Raw genomic sequence first — 24,466 nt, 5'->3', positions numbered from 1 at the left:
TGCTCTATCCTGCTCTGAGATAATCATAAGCCTCAGCGAGCAGGTATAAGCTTAAGTGCACATACATTAACACCTCTTTAATTAATAATAACAGATAATAGTTTACTGATCATTTAACAAAGTATTTATTCAGCACCCATGTGCCAAGCACTGTGCCAGGCACTGTGGTGGATACAAAAAATTAAGACATGGTCCCTGCCCTTAAGGAGCTTACATTCTCATGAGGGAGGCAAAACTAATATACATGTACCAGCTAGAAACAGTACAAGACAATATATAATTTGGTGTAAGAGTATGTCATACAGACTTGAAGCTTTACAGGGATTCAAAGAAGAAAGACAATGAAATGGGCCTTAGAGTCATGATTTCTTGAGGAGCCAGGAAAGGGGCCAGGCCTCGAAGGACTAAAGAGACTTAAACTGAGGTCCCTGTTAGATAGAAGTGGAAGTAAGGTTCAGAGGAAGACAAAATGTATGCATTTGGTATGGGGGCTAAGAAGTCACCGTGGATTTCTGAGCAGAGAAGTGACTTGGTCATAAAAAGGTCACCAGCTTTAATGCAAAATCATATAGTACGCAAATAGCTTAGGGGACATCCTACAAGACACTGGGAACAATGGCATATTGTGACAACACAGATGGTACTCACCTGTCAAAGGAAAACACAGCTGCAACATAAAATGCAGGCTATCAGGGATAGATGACAATTCTAGGAAGCCCCTATGCAACATGCCAATAGCTCCAGTATTTCCTAATTTCTAGAGACCCAGAGACACAGTGAGGGTTTCATTACCAAAATCCAACACTGGGGTGCTCTCTGCTTAGAAAGACTACACAAGAAGTATGAAAGATATTAGGTCATATAAGAGCAACATAGAAAAAGAACAAGTGGAAGAGAGAAACAAATAGAAATCCATAGTGACACACACACACTACAATGTATTTAAACTGTTATCTCCTAGGGAGATGCAATTTGCACATCCATTTAAAAAAAAAACGAATGCATATTGTATTTCTACACCACCACCGCAACTATGCCTTAGTCAGGTGTGCTTTTCTGTATTACTGGTAGTACCCAGGAGTCCCTTAAATTACGTCAGGTAAATTGGTCACAAAAGTCCATACACTGAGTCTCATTTTTCAGTTGACTTGCATTATGAAAAGGAACGGTGTTCTGGAAGAATGGAGACTCAGAGGTAAGTCGGAGAATAGGTGAGCACTTTTCCTTATGTTCAGGTAAGCCTAGGTAACCCATTAGGCAACACGGCTAGGGATGGTGGTAGTGGGACTGGCCAAACTGATAAGGGGTCAGTGATTGACGTGACCACTGCCCAGGGCACAGTGGAGTGGCACAGCGTGGCCACTAGGAATTCTCACCCCACCAGAGAACTCAAAACCGCGTATCTGACTGTGTGCAGGCCACCGATTCAAAACTGGTTTCCTGTTTCCCCAGTCATTATTATGTACAGACATCCCCTACTTAAATGAACAGCCAGTGAACAGATTTTAGGATTAAAATTTTACCGCAAGAATTCCATGAACTGAGTAACTCAACGTTAACTAAGGGAGAGCAAATAAAAGTAGAGAAACCCATTTCCAGCCCCCAAATAAGCACTTTAAAAACCCTCCTAATTACACTCAAGCTTTCTTGAACAAAGACATGACAATTTAAGAATCCCATAAGGATTCTGCATTCCCAGATTGGCATTTAAAGACTTTTTAAACCACTTACAAAAAACACAGTCCTGTTAACCCACATTCTATAAAACTGCAACAGTCACATTCAAAATTACTGACGAGCAGCATGTAAAGTATTTAAATTCCATTCCTTACGCATATTCCATTTAAAGACGGTAAAATACTATTCACTCCACCATCTGAAAATTTCCATTTATATTTAATCTAAAGCTTCATCTCTGAAGGAAACCACACACTAACCAGCCTGCAGCTACTTAGGAAAAGGTCCTGTGCCTGCATGCTGTTTATAGAAACTATTTGAAATGCTTTCTGCGGGGTAGCCATTTTAGTCCTTTGGACTCTGAATTCCTTGGGCATTTGATGCAAACCTGCTGAGACCCCGGGAAGTGAGTATTTCGGACACGTATTTATTGAACCACAGGCCTTAAGTTCCTATTTTTGTGGAACCTAATTTCTACCTGATTGGGAAGGTAAACCAGGTACTTGGCTCTGAAAAGCTTCTTAGCTTTTCATGAAGCAAATGACAAATGCTAACCAGCCAAAGGCCCAGGAGAAATGTATTCCTGCCTACCTGGTACCAGTTCATCTGGCTCCAAAGTCAACATTGTAACTTGATTCCCAGGTCTAAAGATCTTTCTGTTGCTTTACAAAAAGGTGGCCATTACCTGTCTTTCCCTGGATTTCTTAATGGAGAAACGCAAGCAGAGGAAGTAAGATGCCAGGTTAACTTTCTGCCTATAGCTGAACCATCCTGGAGTTGAATTCTTGCTGCTATAGGAACCACCCTACCCAGATCACTGGACAACTTCAAGTTTTGTAAAACCCCGATGAGAACAAACTGCCTGGACAACAGAAACAAATCTTCCTACTGGAGCTGGCATTCTGAATTAGTAAGATGTATATATACAGCCACAGATTATCAGCCGCATATTTCCAATCTTGAAATGAAATCCAGTTGAAAGCTGTGGAGACACAAGAAGAGTGGGCATGTAAACTGCTCCAAGCTCAGAGCTATGCAGGAGGGCTGGAATACATTATCATAATTTAAAAGATCACACACAAAGCTTTAATTCAGTGAGAGAGAGATGGAATTCAGTTTTATTGTCCTCTCTGAAACTTCATTTACACCATGGCCTCGTCTATCAAAGAGGAGGAAGAAAAAGCTCCGCCTTACACCAGAGCTCAAGTACTCAGGTACTTGTTTGCTAGAGGCAGCAGGGTATTGTTTCTCCAGTTTTTTGGCTCTCAGAGATTACACTTTCAGTGCCAGTGCAGTGAGGAACCACTGGCAAGCTGCTGGAAATGTCTTCTGGATTAATCAGTGTACCATTTCATAAAGTGCTTCTGGAGTTAAAATCTGTCAAGCTGTCAAAAGTGTCCACACTTTTGCAACACAAAGGATAAAAGAATCCCAATGGGTATGTCACCGAGTCCTTCCCAGCTGGGTCTCATTATTGGCACTGCCGCTTTACCCGCCAAGGCGCTGGCCCTCACCCCAGGCGAAGCCTCCTGGCCGCTCTTCAGGTAGTGGATTGTAATTTGGATCCTCATCTGGTGTATCAAAAATAGCTTTCCTAAAAGACAGGAAACAGACATAATTTAGTTCCAGAGTCATCTCAGGTTCTAAATACTGCAAGGTCAAAATGGGATTTCCACCAATGGACATCTGCCTACCAATGAAAAAGTTATTATATTTTAAAGGTATCCATAATTATTTCATATTTACATTAGCTTTTACCTCCTTTACTAATTTTTTAAACTGATTTTAAAAAGAGAGAGAAAAGGAGAGGGAAAGAGAAACATCGATTAGTTGCCTCCCATATGTACCCCGACTGGGGATCGAACCCACAACCTGGGGATGTGCCCTGACCTGGAATTGAACTGGCAACTTTTCTGTGCATAGGGTGATGCTCAAACAACTCAGCCACAATAGTCAGGGCCTCCTTTATTAATTTTTAACACAAAAGCAATACATGCTAATTATAGAGAAAACAGGAAATATATGAGTGAAATATCCAAAATTCCCAGAGATAATCACTGATTTTTCATTATTCTTCCAGAACTTTTATATACGCACTTTTACAAAAGTTAGATCACACTACTTCTGTTCTGTAACCTGATTTTCACTAAATTTATCATGGATGTCTCCCCACAACCACTGACAGATGGATAAACAAAATGGTACATACATGCAATGGAACGTTATTCAGTCTTAAAGAGAAAGGAAATTCTGACACACGCTACAACACGGACGAACCCTGAAAGCGGTATGCTAAGTGAAATAAGCTGGTCACAAAAGGACAAATACTGTATGACTCCACTTACATGACGAACCTAGAGTAGTCAAACTCATAGAGACAGGAAGTAGAATGGTGGCTGTGAAAGGCAAGGGGGAGAAGGGAACGGGGAGCTATTGTTTAACAGGTACAGTTTCGGTTCTGTGGATGAACAGTGGTGACAGAAGCACAATGTGAATGTACTCAATGCCACTGAACTGTACCCTTCACATGTATAAGATGATAAGTTCTATGTTATGTGTATTTAACCACAATTAAAATTTTAAATAAATTAATAAGTTATTCCAAGAAAAATTATTCAGGACATAAGGAGGGATAGTAAATGTCCAAAAACTTTAAAAATACTATTATGTGGTTCATTCAAATTCTCCCTAAAGAATTAAGCATTAAAGCAGCATCCTCTATTTACATTCTTTTTTTTTTTTTTTAACGTCTTTGATTTCGGAGAGAGGAAGGGAGAGGGAGAGAGAGAGAAACATCAATGATGAGTCATTAATTGGCTGCCTCCTGCATGCCCCCCACTGGGGATTGAGCCCGAAACCTGGGCATGTGTCCTGACTGGGAATCGAACCCGGATCTCCTAGATCATAGGTTGATGTTCAACCGTTGAGCCATGACGGATGGGCCGGTTCATATTTCTAATTGTACTTGCCCACAGCTGATAAAATTAGAAATGTATCTGAAAACTTCTATTTTATATTGGGGTCAGGAAAAGCATCTATATTTCAATGAGTTCCTTTAATTCCTACAAATTAAATAAAACAATAAAAACAGGAGCATTTGAGATCTTGCTTCCCAACACATCATTGGTTTGGCTCAAACTCTTACAAAAATTCTCTACAGGTTTGGACATTCTTAATATTAACACAACATACCTCTCCCATCCTCTTACCCAATAATCACACCCCAAATGCCCTCCGTGATCTTTATCACAACCTGTTTAAAACCTTTCCCTCCCTTCCCCACCATACTGTACAACCCCCTTCAGTGCTCACAGCCCACAGGTAAGGAGGCTGGGCAATGGTTTGAGGCTGAAATTTACTCTGGCATGGGTACACTATGAGAGGCCCACAGAGAAGGGCCTACCATAAATCCATTATCATGCTCAACCTGTTTAAAACCTTTTAATGGGAGTTGTGCTGAGAACCCCCACCGTACTCCTACAAACATGGTGCTCCGGGGGTTAGGAGCCTGCAGGCAGTGGTCTGTATCCAGCATTAAAAGTGCAATAGGGAAGACTGGGCAAGAGAACTAAGACTGAGGAGCTGTTCCAAACTGAAGGAGACTAATGAGACGTAAGTACATGCAACCCCAGAAGCTGAACTGGAATCTTTTGCTATAAAGAACATTGAGGACAACTTCTAAATGTGGAATTGGGTTTGAGGATTAACTTTCACTTCCTGATTTCAACTATAGAAGAATGTCCTTGTTTATAGAAAATCAATTAAAGGAGGACATGGGGCATTAGATTAACAATTTACTTTCAAATATCTACAGAAAAAAGAAAAAGTCTTTTGTATACCATCTTACGGCCATCAAACTAGGAAAGAGTAAATACAATACCTCCCGTGTTTGACGAGGATGTGGGGAATGGACACACAGGCTCCTGGTAGAAATGTAAACCTGAACATCCATTCTGGATGGCGATTTAGCAATAAACAAAATAGCAATTCCACTTCTAGGAATTTAACCTTTGACAATAATCATGGATATATGCAAAGATTTAGCTACAGGGGTATTCACCACTCGAATTGTAATAGGGAAAAGCAAGAGCTAATGTCAATGTCCATCAATAAGGGATTAGTAAAATTATGTGATATTCATACCATGTGTATCATGTAGCTGTCACACGTTTGTAGGACATTTACAATGGAAAAACAATTATGCCATATTACTTAAAAAGAAGGCTATGAAAATGAAAAGCATTTTTAAAAGGTACACAGACAATAAAAGATTGAAGAATACACAACAAAAAGTTAATGTTATATCTAAGTGGTGGGACTATGGAAGACTTTACTTTCTTTGTTTTGCTTAACTATACTACAACCAACATTTTATTAAAAACTCACATTTTATTCCTCAAGTGAACCCTTTTTAATGCAGTATATGCCAAGGACACAAAATTCTGGGGTAGAAAGGGGTCCTATGAAAGCTCTATCCCCAGGAGAAATGAAGTACGAAAAAAAGAGGACTTGCTTAAAATTACATGGCTGGTCGGTGGAACAACCTCCACCTGGTTTCCAACCCAAAGCTATTTCCACTCTAATGCTTATCTCTACCACCAGTTTGGAAGGCCAGACATTTCACCATTAAAAACTTCCCTCCTGCCCTGGCCGGGTAGCTCAGTTGGTTAGAACATCATCTCCATAGGCCAAGGTTGTGGATTGGATCCCTGGTCAGGGCACATACAAGAATCAACCAATGAATGCATCAATATGTGGAACAACAAAAATTGATGTCTCTCTTTGTCTATAATCAATTTAAAAATCCCCACAAAAAAACAAAACAAAAGGAAAAAACCATCAACTTTCCTCTTGTCAGTTTTGCCCATTCTGCTACCTCACCTCTCTAAACTCAGCAGCTTTCATAAAACCATCAGGCTCTTCTCTGAAACAGGAGGTGCTAGTGGTCATCCTGGACAGCAGTTAACAAACTGGCCTTGGGACATCCTGAGCCTGTGAGCTTTGCTCCCGCCATGTCTGGCACTGTCTGCTCCTCCCATACAAATGCTCCTCAACAGCAGCCAGACTGCTCAATCTGCAAATATTTACTGACTTGAACACTGATCATGGACCCCATCCCAGTTTATCTGCAAAAGAACATGTAACCTGGTGTTAAATACTCACAAAATAGCTGGTGTTTTCAGAATTCTTATTCCACCAGGTTGATTGGGAAATATATCTTCCAAGAAAAAATAAATGTGTCCGACTGCAATACCTAAAGTCAACCAGAAATACAGGAGGGAGAGGATTAAAATTTTGGTTGCAGGTGAATCTACCAACATAAGTTCCTTATATTTAGGAAGAAATAGCAATATAATTAGTAAGAATTATAAAACTAACATTGTAGTCTTTGAGCATATAACTATCAAATAATCCCATAATAGCTATTATGTGAAGGCCAAACAGAATAAACAAGAAAAACAGTGACAAAGTAAGCTTATAAGTAAAATAATAGAAATAGTAGTGGTAAGACTCTTACCTAAGAGGTCCACAATGATTGAGTTCCCCAGCAACAAGGAAAAGCCCATGAGCACCCACGGTAGAAAGGGGGCCTGGAAATTGAGAAGGCCGAAGAAGTTCATGCGGACATAGGGGTTCCTTCGGCTCCACACGTAGACAAGCATTATTGTAAAGGCCTGGCCCAAGAAAACTAAGCTCACAAACAAACCAAAAATCTAGCAGATGGCATTAAGGAAAATATCAACATTAGAAGTGCAATAAGGAAGACTGGGCAAGAGAACTAAGGGTTGTGTTCTAACGAAAGTCTGAATTAGGAAAGCTGAGCATTAGTTAACTTACATCTTTAGAAGAAAAAAGTTTGAAAATAATTTCCCAGAGCAATCAAGCAAAAACCTGCTTAGGCAAAATCATCTGGATTTCAAAGTGTTATTCTGCTTTCATGAAGTTCTTGCCTTTATGGAAAATGTGTTAATTATTTGGTCAATAACTGAATGAAAAGTTCACTCACCATTAGCACCTTTATAGAGGTAAATAAGGCCAGCTGGAGCAAAACCATCTTGTCAGTCAAACAGGACTACATTCAAGTCTGTTATACAGTTGACAATTCTTTTTTTCAAACAATAACTTATCAGTTTTGGTAGTAACCAAATAAGCTCCTTACTAACTTAATTTAAAAGTGAAGTACATCCATGAACAATAATATTATCTAAGATATGTAACAGTAACCCACCTGGGTTAGAAGTTCCTCTGACTTGCTCACCATAGAAAAGCACCCTGTCTAACCTCCAGGCTTAGACAACTGTCACAAAGTATGCTGTAAAATAAACAGTAGTGCCCTGAAGCTAAAATCTGGAGGTCTGCTTGTGTGTTCAGAGTATCCAGTGAATTGTGGGAGACAAATGAAAAACTTTAGGAAAAGAGAAGGTGTTAACATTTTCCTGCATTTGTTCTATTTGTTGAAGGATACAGTCATTAAGAATCCACCAAAAAGGAACATAAATACAAAGTCTGCTGTCCGACCTCGGAAAGAGCCTTCTTCTAGCATTCGACAGTAACGGTATCTTAAGTTCCAGGTTAAGAAAATGTTAAGCACACAAATATGAAGCAAGTAAAATTTAACGTATCACTTAAGTACACTTGGACTCCACATCACTTATAAATCAAGCTTTTTTTCTGTAAGAACGTTTACAAGTGGTAGTATGGTCACTCCTCTTTACATTTTAGGCAACTCCATATTTTACAAAAACTGTCCCTAATTGGGGAACTAAACAGATGCTGGATAAAGATGCTTCCAGTCACCTACTAACCCTTTTCAATTCTGCCTCCTCTTTTCCATGTTTAGCCACACCATAATCTGCATCACTCCTCCTTTTTCACAACCTACCTTGGACGAATCCCCCCATCAAGAAGGCTTGTGTGATAATCACCTTCTTCAGGCCAGGTAGAGTAAGCACCCTATACCTCAGTCAATGAAGCTGCATGATGATGAAAAAATTTAATTACTAGAAACTTACCAGAATAATATACCATATGGGAGACACAGGCTTTCACCCCCAGGCAGGAATCCTGTCACCCCTACATGGGCACTCTGTCTACTGCAGATGAAGTGAGCTTTAACTGCTCTCTTTCCAGAGGGTCAGGGTGGAGGGGGAAGCTCTGCTCAGTGTCCCCAGATACCATATGACAAGAGTACAACCTGTTCTCTCAACAAACTGGAACATGGTAAGCCCAGCAGATATTATGGCACTCTCTTTTCAGCCAGTAGAACCAGCAACTAAGATACAAGGAGATCTCAAGTTTCCATTCCTCAGGAACCCACTCCCAAACCTGTATCAAAGCTGTTAATTAGCACTGTATTCAGGTTTTGTTTTACCACCTGCTATCTGCTGATATTATTATGTAAGTATGCAATTAAATCACTCATCTTCCTTGATCAGATTTGCAAGGGACTTATGGGTAGAAATGTAATCATTCTATGGTTAAATACCTCCCCTTTGAACCAACAGTGACCTACAAACACCCTCAAAATATTACTATCTGACCAATTATTCTGTGTACCACTGAGCCAGTACCTAGAAGTTACGGCTAAGATAGTAACAAAAATAACGGGATTAAAAGTTTCAACTTAATATTGTATTTCCTAAGTAAACCTAAAGTTTTTATGCTAACCCCACTTAATAAAGGATACAGAAATATCATGTTAAATAAAAAATTGAATCCAACTGGTCCAAAAAATAAGAAATTGGTGATTAGCCTCCATATCTGTTAAAAGAAAAAAAAAAATTCAAGACAAACAGATTAAATAAAATATACCAGGAAACACTTCTATATTAAGACAAAGAGATATCCTCTGACTACAATGGTTGAAAGGTCATGGTTAGGTGATACTATTCTGAACCAAAAAGTGGGGCACAAAATCTGACACTGCATTTTGTGCTGCTTCTAGTTGAAAGTCTGAATGATGTCACTCAGCCCCTGAAAGTTGTGAGGATAATAGAAGAGAAAACTTGAAATTGTGATTGTCTTTTAGAAAAAGCCCACAACTGCAAGCTCTCTCTCAGCACACCTGCACCCAAGCCTTTCCCACCCCCCTCTTCTTTGCCCCAGGAGTGTTACCTTTCCCTTATCTAAGCTCCAAGGGCCCTTCTTTGGCTTCTGTAACTTGTTTCCTGAGCCTACACAGCCCAGCTGGCTTACTTCTACTACCTCTCTAACTTTTAAAATAAACTCTCTTTTATAATTTGAAGAGAAAAAAAGCCCAAACCACATGGTCAGGGAAATTATGGAAAAGGTCTGATGGAAAGACTAGGTTAATTTGCATAATAGGAAAGTGCTTTCATATATGTAGTATCACAATCTAATGAACAGTCTTGAGATAGCAGAGAAAATCTCCAGGGATGCAATATAAATTGCTAAAAAAATGTTTCTATATTAAGTAGTCCAAAACACCCAGAGTAAAGAGTAATTGTAAAGCAAATACAGTACGCAAATTCTAGTCTGAACAAATAGCCAACTCCCACCCTGGCCAGATAGCTCAGCTGGTTAGAGCGACACCCCGATATGCCAAGGCTGCAGTTTGATCTCTGGTCAGGACCAGTATAAGAAGCAACCAATGAATGCATAAATAAGTGGAACAACAAATCATTTCTCTCTGTCTCTCTCTAAAATAAAAAAGTAAAAAAACAAAAAGGCAACTCCCTACAAGTAAAGGCCTAATGCTCTAATAATTAAAAGTCAAATTGGCAGATATAAGGACACTCATTTTCTTGTTGGAAACCCTGATATACTCTTCCCTACCCAACCCATGGACACTCATAATAAAAACAACTTCAACTTCTCACAATGGTAGAACACTTAACATTTTATTATTTTTTATTTATTTTGTTAATCCTCACCCAAGGAGAGTTTTTCCATTGCTTTTTAGAGAGAGTGGAAGGGGGGGAGAGGGAGAAAGAGGTGGGTGGGAGGAAGGGAGGGAGGGAGGAAGAAAGAGGTGGGTGGGAGGGAGGGAGGGAGGGAAAGAGAGAGAAATATAGGTTTTTATTCATTCATTGGTTGCTTTTGTTGTTAATCCTCACCTTCGGATATTTTTTCCATTGCTTTTTCAGAGAGAGTGGAAAGGAGGGAGGGAGCGAGGGAGAGAGAGGGAAAGGAACAGACAGAGAGGAACAAGGATGTGAGAGAGACACATCTATTGGTTGCCTCCCATAGGAGCCCCCACTGGAGTTGGGGAGCAACACCATAACCCAGGTACCTGCCCTTGACCAGGAATGGAACCTGCCACCCTCTGATGCACAGGCCGACACTCTAACCACTAAGCCATGCTGGCCAGGGTCATTGGGTGCTTCTTGTATGTGTCCTGACTGGAGATTGAACCCGAAATCTTGGTGTATAGGGGCAATGCTCTAACCAAATGAGCTACCCTGCTACGGCTTGTAACTTCCTAAATTAACTTTCTCTTACAACTTGTAAATAAGTAAATAAAAATAAATGCACTGATAGTGTTGACTTTCTGAACTGGACCATGGTGATAACACCAAGGTGGTGAGTGTACCAAGTGGTGAGTGCACAACATAAGGGCATCTTGTGAGATTCTCCCTGGCTAGCTCGTGAGTCTCCTCTCAAATATTATATCAACTCTGAACTAGTGATTCTAAATATAGGAACTGGACACATCAAATTAAAACCATGCAGGGAACTTAAAAACACACATAGATTCTTAATTCCTTCCCTTGGTTATTCTGATTTGGTACTTGAGGAGCTTGAGAATCTCTTAAACACTCCCTAGGTGATTCTGAAGCCCAATTAGGCTGCAGAATCACTGCTTTATACCCCTTACAATAAGACTTATAATCCAATATTCCCACTGAATTCTTCTTTGGGGTAGTATATGTCAGGATTTGCTACTAAAAACTACGAAGAACAAGTTTAAAAACTGAAACATCATGGTTGTGACGGACCACTTACTTGGAAGTGTTTAAAGATTAATTCAGGATTGAAGTACAGCTGAAAAGGTGTGATCAATTCCAACTGCTGAAATAGAAAAAGAGCTCCTTAAAGTAAATCAATTAAGAGACAAAATCTCATCACCTACAATGAACGATTAGTAAGGCTAGCAATTTCCAACTCTCAGTGACCTAGACTGAATACCTTAAGGTCTCAGGGCGAGGCTGGTAAAGAATTCTCTAGAACTGGTACAATTCTTTGTATCCCCAATACCTAACACAGAATAAAAGTTTGCTTGATGTTGCAACAGTTGAGGCTGGCATGAAGGGATGGGATGCAGATGGTGATATGTTAGATATAGGGCAAGGAAAGAGCAGCTGCTACTAATCTGCCCATCACATGGGCATCACCTGAAACAGGTGGGTGAAGCAACACAACTCAGTGAAAGAACCGAGACTAAAGGCCCTGCCACCGTCGGGGCTGGGTGCTTCCAGCCAACCTATGCATCCACGCTCTATTTCAGGACTCTTCCGTCTCGACAACTTCCAGCTTTCTACCTTCAGCATCTACGTTTCTTCGTAAGCGGGCTTTCACCCCCCACTAATCACGGCGGTACCACTTGGCCATGGCCAGAGTTCTCAGGCACGTTTTCTGGGTGGGCGGCTCCCGCTGCCTTGACTTGCCTTCATTTCTCAGAAACTCAACTGCAGTCCTGGTTCTCCAACCCTCCTGCAGCGGCACTCCCTTCTCGGGCCACTGGATAAGCAGTCTCAAAGCAATTCCGAACCCCGGAGTGAGCCCGGTTCCCTCCACCCACCCCGGAGACCAACTCATCTGGGCTTCCCTGAGGCCCAAACCCCAGTTCCCTGACGACCCGATCGTATCCAGCCCGGAAAAATGTGAACGTGGCGCTGCATCTGCTCACCACAGCGGCGGTAGTGAGGACGCAGGCGGTGGTGTAGGCGCGGCTGACCGGTGGGATCTGCAGGTACTCCAGCCGGAGGCTCTGGTACGCCATCTTCCCCACCGCCGCCTGCCCCCCCGCCCCACTTCCCCTTCCGCCAGTCAGCCAAACCGCGGGGCGGAACCAGAGAGGCCTCCCGTTACCCTGCCCACTGATGTCCAATCGGCGCCGCGCAACCTGCCAGCCACCAATCGCAAGAGCCCGAAGGAAAGCCATCCACCAATCACGAGTTGCGTCTCGGCGGCGATCCAGCCTGGCTTCCGGACCCACCCACGTCGCGGAGGAGAGAGTAAGTAGGTTCCTCTCGCCAATCCCGGCTGGCCACAGCTAGCTTTCCCGCCCGGCCCCTTTCAGCCACCAATCTAGGTGGCCCTCTGCTGATCGAAAAGCCAACCAATCGGAAGCGCCACAGCATCCCGCCTTTGCTCTCGTTCCCTGAGGCGGGTACCGTTCGGAATTTTGGGGAGCCATCCGCGCAGCCGATCTCTGGCAGCAAGAGGTGGTTGGAAGGATGTGGCGCGAAGCCACTGTTTGATCGGATTTGTCACCCTCATGGTCGCTTCGGTAAGTGCCGCGGGGCTGCACTCTTTCTGAGGCGGAGAGGGAACTGGGTTAGGCATCATCTGCCTGGCGGCGGGGCCTCCGCCTGAAGGTCCCGGCATGCCGCGGGGTCGGGAGCGGGTCCTCTGGCCGGAAGCAGTTCCCCGCGGCCGTTTTCTGCAGCTCTGGCAGCTCAACTTGTTGAGGTGCTCTGGGCACCTCCCGTGCTTATTCTGCAGATGTTGCTAAGCCGTCTTCGTCCTACCCTCAGGAACTCTAGGGCTCGCAGAGAAGGTGAGGCAGGCCTGTGAAAACACCCAAAAGTAGAACTAACTCAGTGCCCGAAGAAGGGTCCTGACGGGGTTCAGAGGAGGGGCTGCGTCACCAAGGAAGTGAATTTAAACTGACCCTTGAAGGACATGTGGCCAAGGCGTCTTTCCCTGAGGGAAAGGCATCACGGGGAAAGGAAATAGTTCGGTTTGGTCGGAAAGAGTAGTCAGATCTTGACAAACAATAAGGAAGCGCTAAAGGTTTTTGGAATAGGGAGTGGCCATCAGATCTGGTTGTATATAAGGAAGGAACCAAGTAAAAGGATGGAGAGAGTGGTTTTTAAAACGGATGTGAATGGGCAGTTCACAGAAGGAGAAACCTGAAAAGCTGTATATAAGTGGTACCCAACTCTCCTGGTAATGAGAGAAATGCACTTAAAAGTGTTTTTGCCTGCTCCCCAAATATCACCCTCACAACCTGTTCGTAAAACAATGCTGCATGTATTGCTGACCCTGGTAAGGGAGAGCAGCGGACCTCGAAAGGGCTTTGGCAGTGTCTCCTGGGGAAGAAAGGGAAAGTCGGAATTTTTTGAGAATTGCAAGTTTGGTTTAAGGTGGGTCTTTCAGTTTGGGGACTTGACTAGGATTGGGAGGGATGGTGAAGTAACAGCCCAGGATTGGTAGAAACAGCTGAGACGGGGGTTTCAGAGAATCTTAGGTTACAAATTGTTGATGATCCCCATTGAAGAGTTGATCCATCTTTGGGGCAGTTCAAGCCATTAAAACAGTGAAAGTGTACTGGTCTCCTAGAATAGTAAAGTCACGCTAATGTAAACAGTAAGTTGTTTGTTGGGGTAGGGGAGTGTAGGTAGTTTCAGTCCTCAGTATCCAGCTTGTGTGTGGGGCTAGATAGTTTTGGTTTTCTAAAAACAACACTAAAACAACTGTATATCTACTAGATTGGCAAGAATTAGAATGGTGAATAAACATTGGTGAAGATATGAGAAATTCTCATATACTGGAAGTGGGGGTGTAAACCAGTGTAGGACCTACCCACTGCCCAATGCTCTGGAGAACGTTTTGGCAGTATTTAGTGAAATTATGAGTCAATTCTATGGCTAGCAGTTACTTCCCTGTGTAAATATCCAGCAAGTCCCTAAGGAGACATCATAAGAAGGTGTTTATTACAACATCATTTCTGGTAGTAAGGTGCTGAATGCAGACTAGGTGTTTGTCACAAGGAGAACGGACATTAAATGTGGTATATACATATGATAAAATTGTTGGAACACTTCCAGCAGAACCAGTGAAATAAACTGAAGTATAACAACATGAAGTGATTGCAAATGTAAAGGAAAATGTAAACATACATAGAAAAAACTGTATTTTTAAAGAACATATATCTAAAACCTATTAAAGTTGAATTAAAATGAAAGATTAATTGAAAAAGCCTATGTTAAAAACACTAGAGGGGGGTGTTGGGCTGGGTAGAGGGAATGAGCAACAAAGAAGAAAGAACTCATGGACATGGACAACAGTGGTGATTGCGGGGGTGGGGGTGGAGGCGGAAGAGGGCATAGAGGGGATAGATGGTGATGGAAACAGAAACAAGGCAAACATGTTAGAGTGGGTTCCTATGGAAGATGAAAGGTGGAAGAATAAAATAAGAGAAGACCTAGTATGAACTGAAAATAGAGTGCAGTGAAAAGGAAGTGTTATGAGCTCAACTGTGCACATGTGAGGTCCTTAAGAGGGACAGCATTTGGTTAGTCAAGGTTGGATGATGAAGGCCCTTGTAAGCCATGTTGAAAAGAGTTTTGCACTTGATCCTGAAGGCATAGAGGAGTGTCGAGGCAATAAAAATCCTGCCAACCCAGAGACCTCTTTCCATAAGACATAGAAAAGAAAGTAGTTTTATTACAGAATAGTCGTAGTCAGATTACAAGGCACTGTAGACAATCTGAGTGAAATTACAAAGACAGAAAGAAATTCTACCCTACTTATGCATCCAAGCAGTAACAACCATTCTGTTTTAGCCATTACATATGTAAAGTCTCAAAATTAACGGCATCTTGTCTTTCCATAAAAAAATTTGACTGCCATTTGCTTCAAATTCTTTCATAAAGTTTATCCATCCTAAATTCACCTGGCAATTGAGGTATCCATTTATTTTGCTACTTGTCTTCATCCGAAGGAATAATAAAACTTCTCTTATAAATCTGTGGCAAGCATATGATTATAGCTCAGAAAAAAGATGCCTAGGTTAAACTCCCACAGTGACAAGGAAATAAGAGCTCTCTTTTCCTAGATGTTTACATTCTAAATTAATGACTTCTAGACCCTTGAAAAAACATGTTGGGTTTGTGAAGCTGACAAGGAGCTTGTTGAGCTTCTAACTGGGATTTTCCCCCCATTGGCTGGATTGGAAGCACAGGGAGTTGAGGACATTGGCAAGGGAGTGGTTAAAGTGATGGTTGGTGGAACCTAAAATGGTTAGGGAAAGAAGTGAAGTGGAACAGACTGAGTGCAAGGAAGAGAGAATCAGAGGGTTGAAAGTCTTGATTAAGGTATAGCATGAGTATGTGAATGAGACTTGGAAGAATAGCACAGGAAATTGTCAAAAAAAAATAGGGCATTTGGGGAGAGAAATTACAAATATCAAGAACGAGGTGGCTAAAAGAATGAAGCCATTGAATCTCATGATATTGAGTCTCTAGAGTGCTGGTTAGGTTATTTGTCTAAGTTTGAACCGTTGTCTAGGAAGATAACAGACTTCAGAAGACTGAGCCACAGGCCAGAGTCCTCAATAAATGAGAGGTAAGGGAAATGAGGGGGTAAGGGAAGCTACAGATGGATGGAAACAGCCTCAGAGAGGGCGAGGGTTTGCACATATTCTGGATGAGGGAGGCTAGAATTGGCATTAGGTATCAAGGAACGCAAACTTTTCTGTCTGTAATGTGATTTGTTACTTTCCTCAGATGACTTTTTTATCCAAATGATACTTTTTTTTATACTTGCAGGTTTTTCACAATCAAAATTAACAGCAAAATAAGCCAAGATGTCTGTTGATCCAATGACCTATGAGGCCCAGTTCTTTGGCTTCACACCGCAAACTTGCATGCTCAGGATCTACATTGCATTTCAAGACTACCTATTTGAAGTGATGCAGGCTGTGGAACAGGTTATTCTGAAGAAGCTGGATGGCATCCCAAACTGTGAGATTAGCCCGGTCCAGGTTCGTAATTGCACAGAGAAGTTTCTTCGCTTCATGAAAGGACGTTTTGATAATCTTTTTGTCAAAATGGAGCAGCTGTTTTTACAGTGGATTTTGCGTATTCCTCCAAACATCTTGCTTCCGGAAGATAAATCTCAGGAGATGCATTCTTATAGTGAGGAAGAATTCCAGCTTCTCCAAAAAGAAATTGAACAGTTACAGGAGAAGTATAAGACTGAATTATGCACTAAGCAGGCCCTTCTTGCAGAATTAGAAGAGCAAAAAATTGTTCAGGCCAAACTTAAACAGACATTGGCTTTGTTTGATGAGCTTGAAAATGTTGGCAGGAATCATGGGACTAGTGATTTTAGAGACAGCTTGGTGTTCCTGGTACAGAACTCCAGAAAACTCCAGGATGTTAGAGACAATGTGGAAAAGGAAAGCAAAAGACTGAAAATATCTTAATTTCTAAAGCATAAAAGGAGCTGGTAAAAAGTAGAATGAGTAAGGAATTTGTATCAATGATTCTTTTCTTATGTTAGTGAACTGTATATTTTGTGGGATTTTCTTTGTTTACTCTTGTATTCCACATTTTCCTCGTTTGGTCCACTCCTGGCATATCTATGTATTGCTCTGAACTAATCTCTGAAGCATTTATTCCTTACAGGCCTCTAATAGGTGGGAAGGGATTCCTGACCCATTAAAGACTTATTTGGGGTCATGATGAAGAAATAAAGCTTTTCGTGGCCAAAGATGTTTGTAAAAGGTGTATCTTGGTCATGAGTCCTTTGTAACCTTGATCCTTTTAACTTAATCTTTAGATGAGACCAAATGACTAAAAGGTTGAGTGGGTGGCTTCTTTATTAATCAGCCACTACACTGTGGGACAGCCAACATAGAACGATTGCTTTTGCCCATGTTTTCTTACATGATAACTAGTTGAAAGAAGCAAGTAGCAGAGAAAACAACCCTGATCTTTAGTAAAGAAAAAATAAATTGTTTTTATTTCTAAAATAAACCCTTTCCATGACCAAGGCCTTGATGGTGTTAAACATTTTACTGTCTTGGAGCCCAGTAGTGGAAGACTTTGGACAAAAAAGGAAGCCTGGAACATACCCAATAGCAAAGTTTCTATTAACTGACTGTTAGGTATTTATGCCATTTTTTAATTCATATTTCAGATAGTTTTGGAATTTTTCTTGTACCTAATATTTAATTAACTTATGCAGTCACACTCATAGACATCAAATATTTAATGCCCTCAGTCGGAAATTTTAGCTGTGTCTTTCGTTTAAACTCAGTAGAGTCTGATGTTTCATTTTGTAATTAATCCATGTAACATGTTAGGTCTCCCAAGGAAAGGGAAGGTTTGGCAGTAGTTACTCTCAAGATATGGTTTGTCCATGTCTCCCTAATAACAGGATTTGGAGTTTCCTCTTTGTGTAGAAGAGTAACCTAGGGTATTAATATTTGCAATTAAATATTCATAGATTTACGAAGTCTGTGTTTACCTGGAATATGTTTATTATCAAAGAGTTCTTTTTCCAATCTTGTACATGAAATACATGTTTTTAACGGCTTGGTTTTCGATTTTCTGTCTGTAATGTCATGGTATATTTCCTTCTTCAATATTACTTTTTATCCAAATGAAATTTTTTCTTTTTCTTTTTTCACATTTGTGGCTATTTAAAATCTCCTCGTATAGTGGGTTGAATGGTGATTCCCCAAATGGTTTGTTGTGATTCCTGGAACCTGGGACTGTGCCTCATTTGGAAAAATGATCTTGCAGGTATAATTAAGCTGGGATCTGGAGATGACATCATCCTGAATTATCTGGGGGAGATGGGTGGCTAAGTCCAGTGATAAGTGTCTTTTATTAAGAGAAAGGAAGTGAGAGATTTGAGACAGAGGTGGAGGCATTGTGACCACAAAGGTAGGGTGGAGTGATGCAGCCACAAGTCCAGGAATGCCAACAGCCATCATAAGCTGGAAGAGGCAATGGACAGTTTCTCTCCTAGAGCCTCCAGAGAGTGTGGCCCTGCTGACACCCTTACTTTGGATTTCTGGCCTCCAGAACTGAGAACACATTTCTGTTGTTTTAAGTCACTGAGTTTGTTATGGTAGCAACAGAAAATTAATGTACTTAGTGAAATTGGAATATTAAGACATTCATAAGGATTAGGCTGTTATTAAGGAAACGAGCTGCGACCTGATTGGCCGCATTATATATGCAGTAATATGGTTTGTCTGAATATAGTTAAAATATGACCTGGATGAAATCCACAATGATTAGAACTCAGGAGTCCATTTCCTGTTGAATCAGTATTTAATAATATAACCATTTGTCATAGTATTGTCTCTACAGGAACAAATTAAACTGCTTGGCCCCGTTGTCATAATATTTAAATTCCTCCCTCAAAAATTCAGAAATAAATCAGGATAAACACTTGGTTATCCCTCTGCTTCATTGCCCCATCTCCCATCCAACATCAATCAGTCTTATTCAGTTTCCCACTTCACTCTACATTTGATCGTATGATTTTACAATATCAAACCTTCAGTTTCCCTAAATGACTGCTCCCAAGCTTTCCCTTGTATTTATTTATTCTCCCTTAAAATATCACGCCTGTTCCCCACTATATACACCCAAATAGACTTTCCTCATACTGTTGCTGCAGTGACAGGGCCAGTCTGGGAGATGGTTTGGCATGATATTAATAGAAAGTAAAGAGTGGCCATTACTACCAACCTTACAGGAAATAAAAGAATTAGAAGGAAATACTATGTAAGAGGTTCTGCACTCAATTCTAGTGAAGGTTTTCCCCACACCACCAAGCAACTTTTGCACACCACCTGGGTATCCTACAATTCTACTCAATCTGACACTATCTACCCAGAGACAGCATCAGATTCCACAGGTTAAGGGTTCAGCCCCACAAGGACTGCCCTTCAAATGCCAATCACAAGTCCAGGTTATTACCTGTGCTTCTGACTGACAGGCTATAAACCTGAGGTTCCAATGACCTCCTCCTTAGATTTAATTATCTTGCTACAATGGCTCACAGAACTCAGGAAAACTGTTTATTCACTAGATTACCAGTTTATTGCAAAGGATACATGATTCAGTGGCCAGGGTGAGGCTTCAAACAAAGGAACTTTTATCCCCATGGAGTTTGGGTGTGGCATGGTGGAGCCGCTCTACTTACCCAACCTGGAAGCTTTCCAAACTATCCTTTTAGGTTTTTATGGAGGCTTTGTTACATAAATCATTGGCCATTGGTGGTTGAGGTTGGGCTTCTATCTCATACCATGTATAAAAATAAACTATGAGCTAAAACTCCAAGAAGAAACAAGTGGGAATGCTCGTGATTTTTCAATGAGGCAACAGTTTCTTAGAGATGGCACCAAAAACCACAACAAAGGGGAAAAAACATAAATGGGATATCATCAAAATTAAAAACTTTTGTACCACAGAATGGCAGAAAAAGTTTTACAAATCATATCTGATAAAGGGCTTATATTTAGGATATATAAATAATTCAGAATTCATGAAAAGCAGCCCTGCCCTGGCCAGGTAGCTCGGTTAGAACGTCGTCTCCATATGCCAGGGTTGCAGATTGGATCCCTGGTCAGGGCACATAAAGAATGAACCAGCGAATGCATAAATAAGTGGAACAACAACTCTCCCTCCCTCCCTGCTCCCTTTTTTCCCTCCCTCTTTCCCTCCCTCCCCCATCAATTAAGAAAAGCAGCCCAATTTTAAAATGAGTAAAGGGTCTGAATAAACATTTCAAAGAAGATACACACTTGGCTAATAAGCACGTGAAAAGTCTCAAGAAGATACGCCATTCCTGTCAGAGAAATGCAAATCAAAGCCACTACTGCACACTCACTAAGATGACTGTAATTTTAAAAAGAAAAGAAAAAAGTTTTGGCAAGGAAGTAGAGAAATTGGAACTCTCATATAATACTAGTGGGGATATTAAATGGGGCAGCCACTTTGGAGAACAGTCTCGCAGTTTCTTAAGTAGTTAAGCATAGAGTTACCATATGATCCAGCAGTTCTGCTCGTAGAGAAATGAAAACATCAATATAGAAAAATGTACATGAATGTTCATAACACCATTATTCATAGTAGCCAAAAAGTAGAAACAACCCAAACAAGCCCAATTAATGAATGGATGAATAAAATATGGTATATCGATACAATTGAATATTATTTAGCAATTAAAAGGGGACATCTGAATAGATCTAGAGACATAGAGGCATGGGACAGACTGAGGGATCTCAGAGGGAAGGCGGGGATGGGGGAGTGGGTGGGGAGAGATTAACCAAAGAACTTAAACGCATAAATGCATAGCCCCAGGACATAGACAACAATGTGGAGAAGGTGGGGGTGGGGTGGATGCAGGGTGGAGGGGACAATGGGGAGAAAAAAAGGGGGACATCTGTAATACTTTCAACAATGAAGATAAATTAAAAAACAAAACATCATGCTAAAGTGAAAGAATCCAGTCACAGAGGACCACATATTGCATGATTCCATTTATATGAAATGTGCAGAATAGGCCAATCTATAGAGACAGAAAGTTTATTGGTCAGTGGTTGCCTAAGGATGGGAGGGCCTTGGAGAGAGATGGGTAAGGGGTGCAGGGTTTCTTTTTGGGGCGATGAAATAGCCTAATACTGATTGTGGTGATGGCTGCGCAACACTAAGTACACTAAAAGCCATTGAATTGCACAATTGAAATGAATGGGTTGTAGTATGATATGTGAATTATATCTCAGTTCACTGGTAAAGATAACAGTCCACACTCCAGAAACAATGCCCGGGCTTATCAAGCTCCATCACTGGTGCTCTGATCTTGGGCAAATCACTTCACCATGCCTGTTTCCTCACCTGCAAAATGGGGAAAATAAAAGAAACTATAGTGGTGCCTTGGTTTTCGAATGTAATCCGTTCCGGAAGGCCGTTTGAGCTCTGAAACATTCGAAAAGCGAGGGATCAACAGCTGACAGCCAGGCCTCAGGATCTTGCCCTCAGCCGAAGCCGTGTGGCATGTTCCACTTCCGAGGCATGTTCGAAAACAAGTATTTCCTTCCAGGTTTACAGTGTTCGTAACCCGAAATGTCTGTCAACAGAGACATTCGAAAACTGAGGTTCCACTGTACCTCATTGGGCTGCAAGAATTCAGTGAATTCATGCTATATAAAACACTAAGCCTGCATGTGGTAAATTCCATTATCAACAAAATGAGCTCCACGAAGGCAAGGGTTTTATCTGTTTTATATCTAATCACTTTTAAAAGATCTAATCACTATTTCCAGTGCTTGATACATAATAAACCATAAAACATTAAAAAAAATTTGATTGAGCCCTGGCTGGGTAGCTTAGTTGATTAGAGCGTCTTCCAATACGCCAAGGTTGCGGATTCGATCTCTGATCAGGGCACATACAAGAAGAAATCAATGAATGCATAAATAAGTGGAACAACAAGTGGATCTCTCTCCCTAAAATCAACAGAAAAATTAATTGATTATTCTCCCAATTTCAGATTCCAGTGTCCCAAATAACTAAATTTCAACTGCGTTCCCCAACTTAATCTTCCTACTGTTCTGTGATATTCAGAAACCACTGTTCACTGTCTCCATATATCTACCCACCCCTGACAATCTAATTCACAATAGGACAGTTGTTCAAAATAATCATCCATCTTTAAGATTTGCTAAAAGTTTAACTCAGATAAAAATTTTTAAACTTGTCCTAAGCAGTAATATCTGTGAATATTATATTAAATTCAGTATGCTGGTTATATTTTTCTCTAAAACATGGCAAAATAAATACAGAACCATTAAAAAAAATGTTCTCATGCCACCTAAAATCATCTCATTTATCCCTGGAAGTATGCAACAGCACTCTTAGGGAAATACTAATTATTTAATTTTATTGTTATTACAATCCTGTTAGCTGCACTATATTTTTAAGCCCATTTTGGAGAGGAGAAAATACAACACATGCAGAGGTTAAATGATTTTCCAAATCCCTTTTAGGTGGAAAGTATCAGAACGGGGACTGGAGAGCATACTTTTAGTTTCCAAATCTGAAACACATTCTCACTTCCTGAAAGAGTATTCTATTTCATCACCTCCCACTTATGTGTCAGCCCTCCGTGATACATCCCCTTCCTCTATCGCCTCCCAAACTGGCAAAGGTCCCTGGTAACTGGATTGCTAAATCAGACAGCATTTCCTCAGTTCAGATTTTTTTAACCTTTCTGATGAATTCTACCCTGTTGACCACTCCTTTAGGAGTTCTTTATCCCAAGAGTGAACTCCTCTTGTTAATGGTGGAAGTGGGGTTCTTGGGGTACCACTGGAATAAGAACTTTCAGAGGCCCCCACAGGAGGATGAGGCATTGTAGAAAGCTTTATTTCTATGAACTCAAACCCCTGAGTTTCCAAGGTCCCCTCTCCTTCCTGCCAAGGAAGAAGTCTCATTTTGTCTTTAGCAGGGCTAAAATCAAAGCCACTGTCCAGATCTTCCATTCCATGTTGGAGCAATCCAATCCAGCATCAGGCTAGCTTAGTTTGTGTTTCCCTTTGCAGTCCAACAGTCCATTGTGTGTGGGGTCTGCTTGGCTGTGGGCCATAGGGGCAAATGCAAGAAAGCAGGAACAAGAGAGCCCCATGAGCCAAGAGCCAAGAGAATTCCTTTGTTTAGGGGATTATGTATTTTTGCAGCTTTGAAGTAGCCACGCCCCTTCTGGCCAATGATCTTTGTTCTTAGGTGTGACTGACAGACAAGTACCTTCCCTATGTCAGCCCAGTTTCACTAGACATGCATCTTTCCCCCCTTTGTTTGACCCCTTCCCCCAGTGTTTTGCAGGGAATGGGCCGGTGGTTCCTTGGAAACTGCATCTTCCTGGTGAAGCTGCCCATGTGACATGCCTATAATGTCTGGCCTTCCTTTCATTTCTTTCCTATTACTAATAACTAGCTAATTACAATGGTATCAGTCTGATGTCTCATCTGCCTCTTTTATTCAGCCCATCCCTTAAAGGTTGGTGCTCCTCAGGGTGCTGTGAAGCCTCATCTCTTCCCACTCTCCTGAGCCATCTTATCTATGCCTGTGACTTCAACATGCCCCCCATGAGGATAATTCCCAAGTCTAGATTGCTTGCTTAGATCTTGCACCTAAGGATACTGTTGGCCAAGGGATATTTACACCCATATGTCCCCTAAGGACCTCAAAGCAAACATGGCGACACAGTAACTCATCATGTTCCCTCTAGACCTGCTGGGGAAACCTCAGTTACCCTACCTCTTTCCCATCCCTCCTACTGGTGCTCAGCAAAGTCCTATATTAACTCTGAAATGCCCTTTGACTCTGTCCTCAGCAATAATTGAGGGCCATTGGAGTTCCCCTAAAGTTTAGGCACTCCTTATGTCATTGGAAAGGGCCTGGCCCGGGCAGAGATTGATCTGTCCCTGCTCAGCTTGGAATGTGTGAGTTCTTGACTTCATGCAGGAAAGAATTCAAGAGTCGAGTCCAGGTGATATTGAGAGTATGTTTATTAAAGGTTGGGATAGTGGAAAAAAGGAAGGGCTTAGGATAGAAGAAGTAAGATCACAGTACCAGAAGTGAGGCTAGGCTGGACTGCCTACACTCAGGAAGGGAAGTCACAGTAACAGGGTTGAACCTAGGTGGGTCTGCTTCTTGCTCACTGAAAAGTTAGTAAGAGGAGGGTCCCTGCAGCGTAGGAGAAAGGAAGTAAAATGACATGCACGAGGAAGAAGGGGGTGTGGAGAGCATGCACTGGACCCTTGGTCTTGAGAGTTTTTATGAGTTTTTTGCAA

The 24,466-nt window shown here is 41.4% G+C and overlaps 2 protein-coding genes across 5 annotated transcripts; one reads left to right on the top strand and one right to left on the bottom strand.

Moving 5' to 3' along the window:
- Positions 1 to 109: 109 nt before the first annotated feature.
- DERL2 (derlin 2) lies at positions 110 to 12,675 on the bottom strand (the record flags this gene model as incomplete). 4 transcript variants are annotated; one of them, XM_081160985.1, is made up of 8 exons in its annotated part: positions 12,548 to 12,675; positions 11,644 to 11,709; positions 9,365 to 9,438; positions 8,144 to 8,237; positions 7,196 to 7,391; positions 6,841 to 6,931; positions 3,192 to 3,271; positions 110 to 2,659 (listed from the first exon to the last, which is right to left on the bottom strand). In XM_081160985.1, exons 1-8 carry the CDS (start codon positions 12,638 to 12,640, stop codon positions 2,505 to 2,507), a joined length of 849 nt encoding a protein of 282 aa, XP_081017111.1. In that variant the 5' UTR covers positions 12,641 to 12,675. The 4 variants fall into 4 exon arrangements, with proteins under 4 accessions (XP_081017111.1, XP_081017112.1, XP_081017113.1 ...); XM_081160986.1 differs by having other exon boundaries at positions 11,644 to 11,706; positions 12,548 to 12,663; XM_081160987.1 differs by lacking the exon at positions 110 to 2,659 and having other exon boundaries at positions 2,770 to 3,271; positions 11,644 to 11,706; positions 12,548 to 12,656.
- A 384-nt stretch (positions 12,676 to 13,059) lies between these two features.
- On the top strand, positions 13,060 to 17,172 carry MIS12 (MIS12 kinetochore complex component). Its single transcript, XM_081115804.1, is given in 3 exon segments — positions 13,060 to 13,150; positions 16,416 to 17,059; positions 17,062 to 17,172. Coding segments are annotated over 2 exon segments (633 nt in total). The 5' UTR covers positions 13,060 to 13,150; positions 16,416 to 16,453; the 3' UTR covers positions 17,089 to 17,172.
- The last annotated feature ends 7,294 nt before the right edge of the window (positions 17,173 to 24,466 follow it).

This window comes from Miniopterus schreibersii, assembly GCF_964146895.1.
Source record: "Miniopterus schreibersii genome assembly, chromosome: 16".
In the NCBI taxonomy this organism is placed as follows: Eukaryota; Metazoa; Chordata; class Mammalia; order Chiroptera; family Miniopteridae; genus Miniopterus; species Miniopterus schreibersii.
This window is presented reverse-complemented; position numbering and strand designations above follow the sequence as displayed.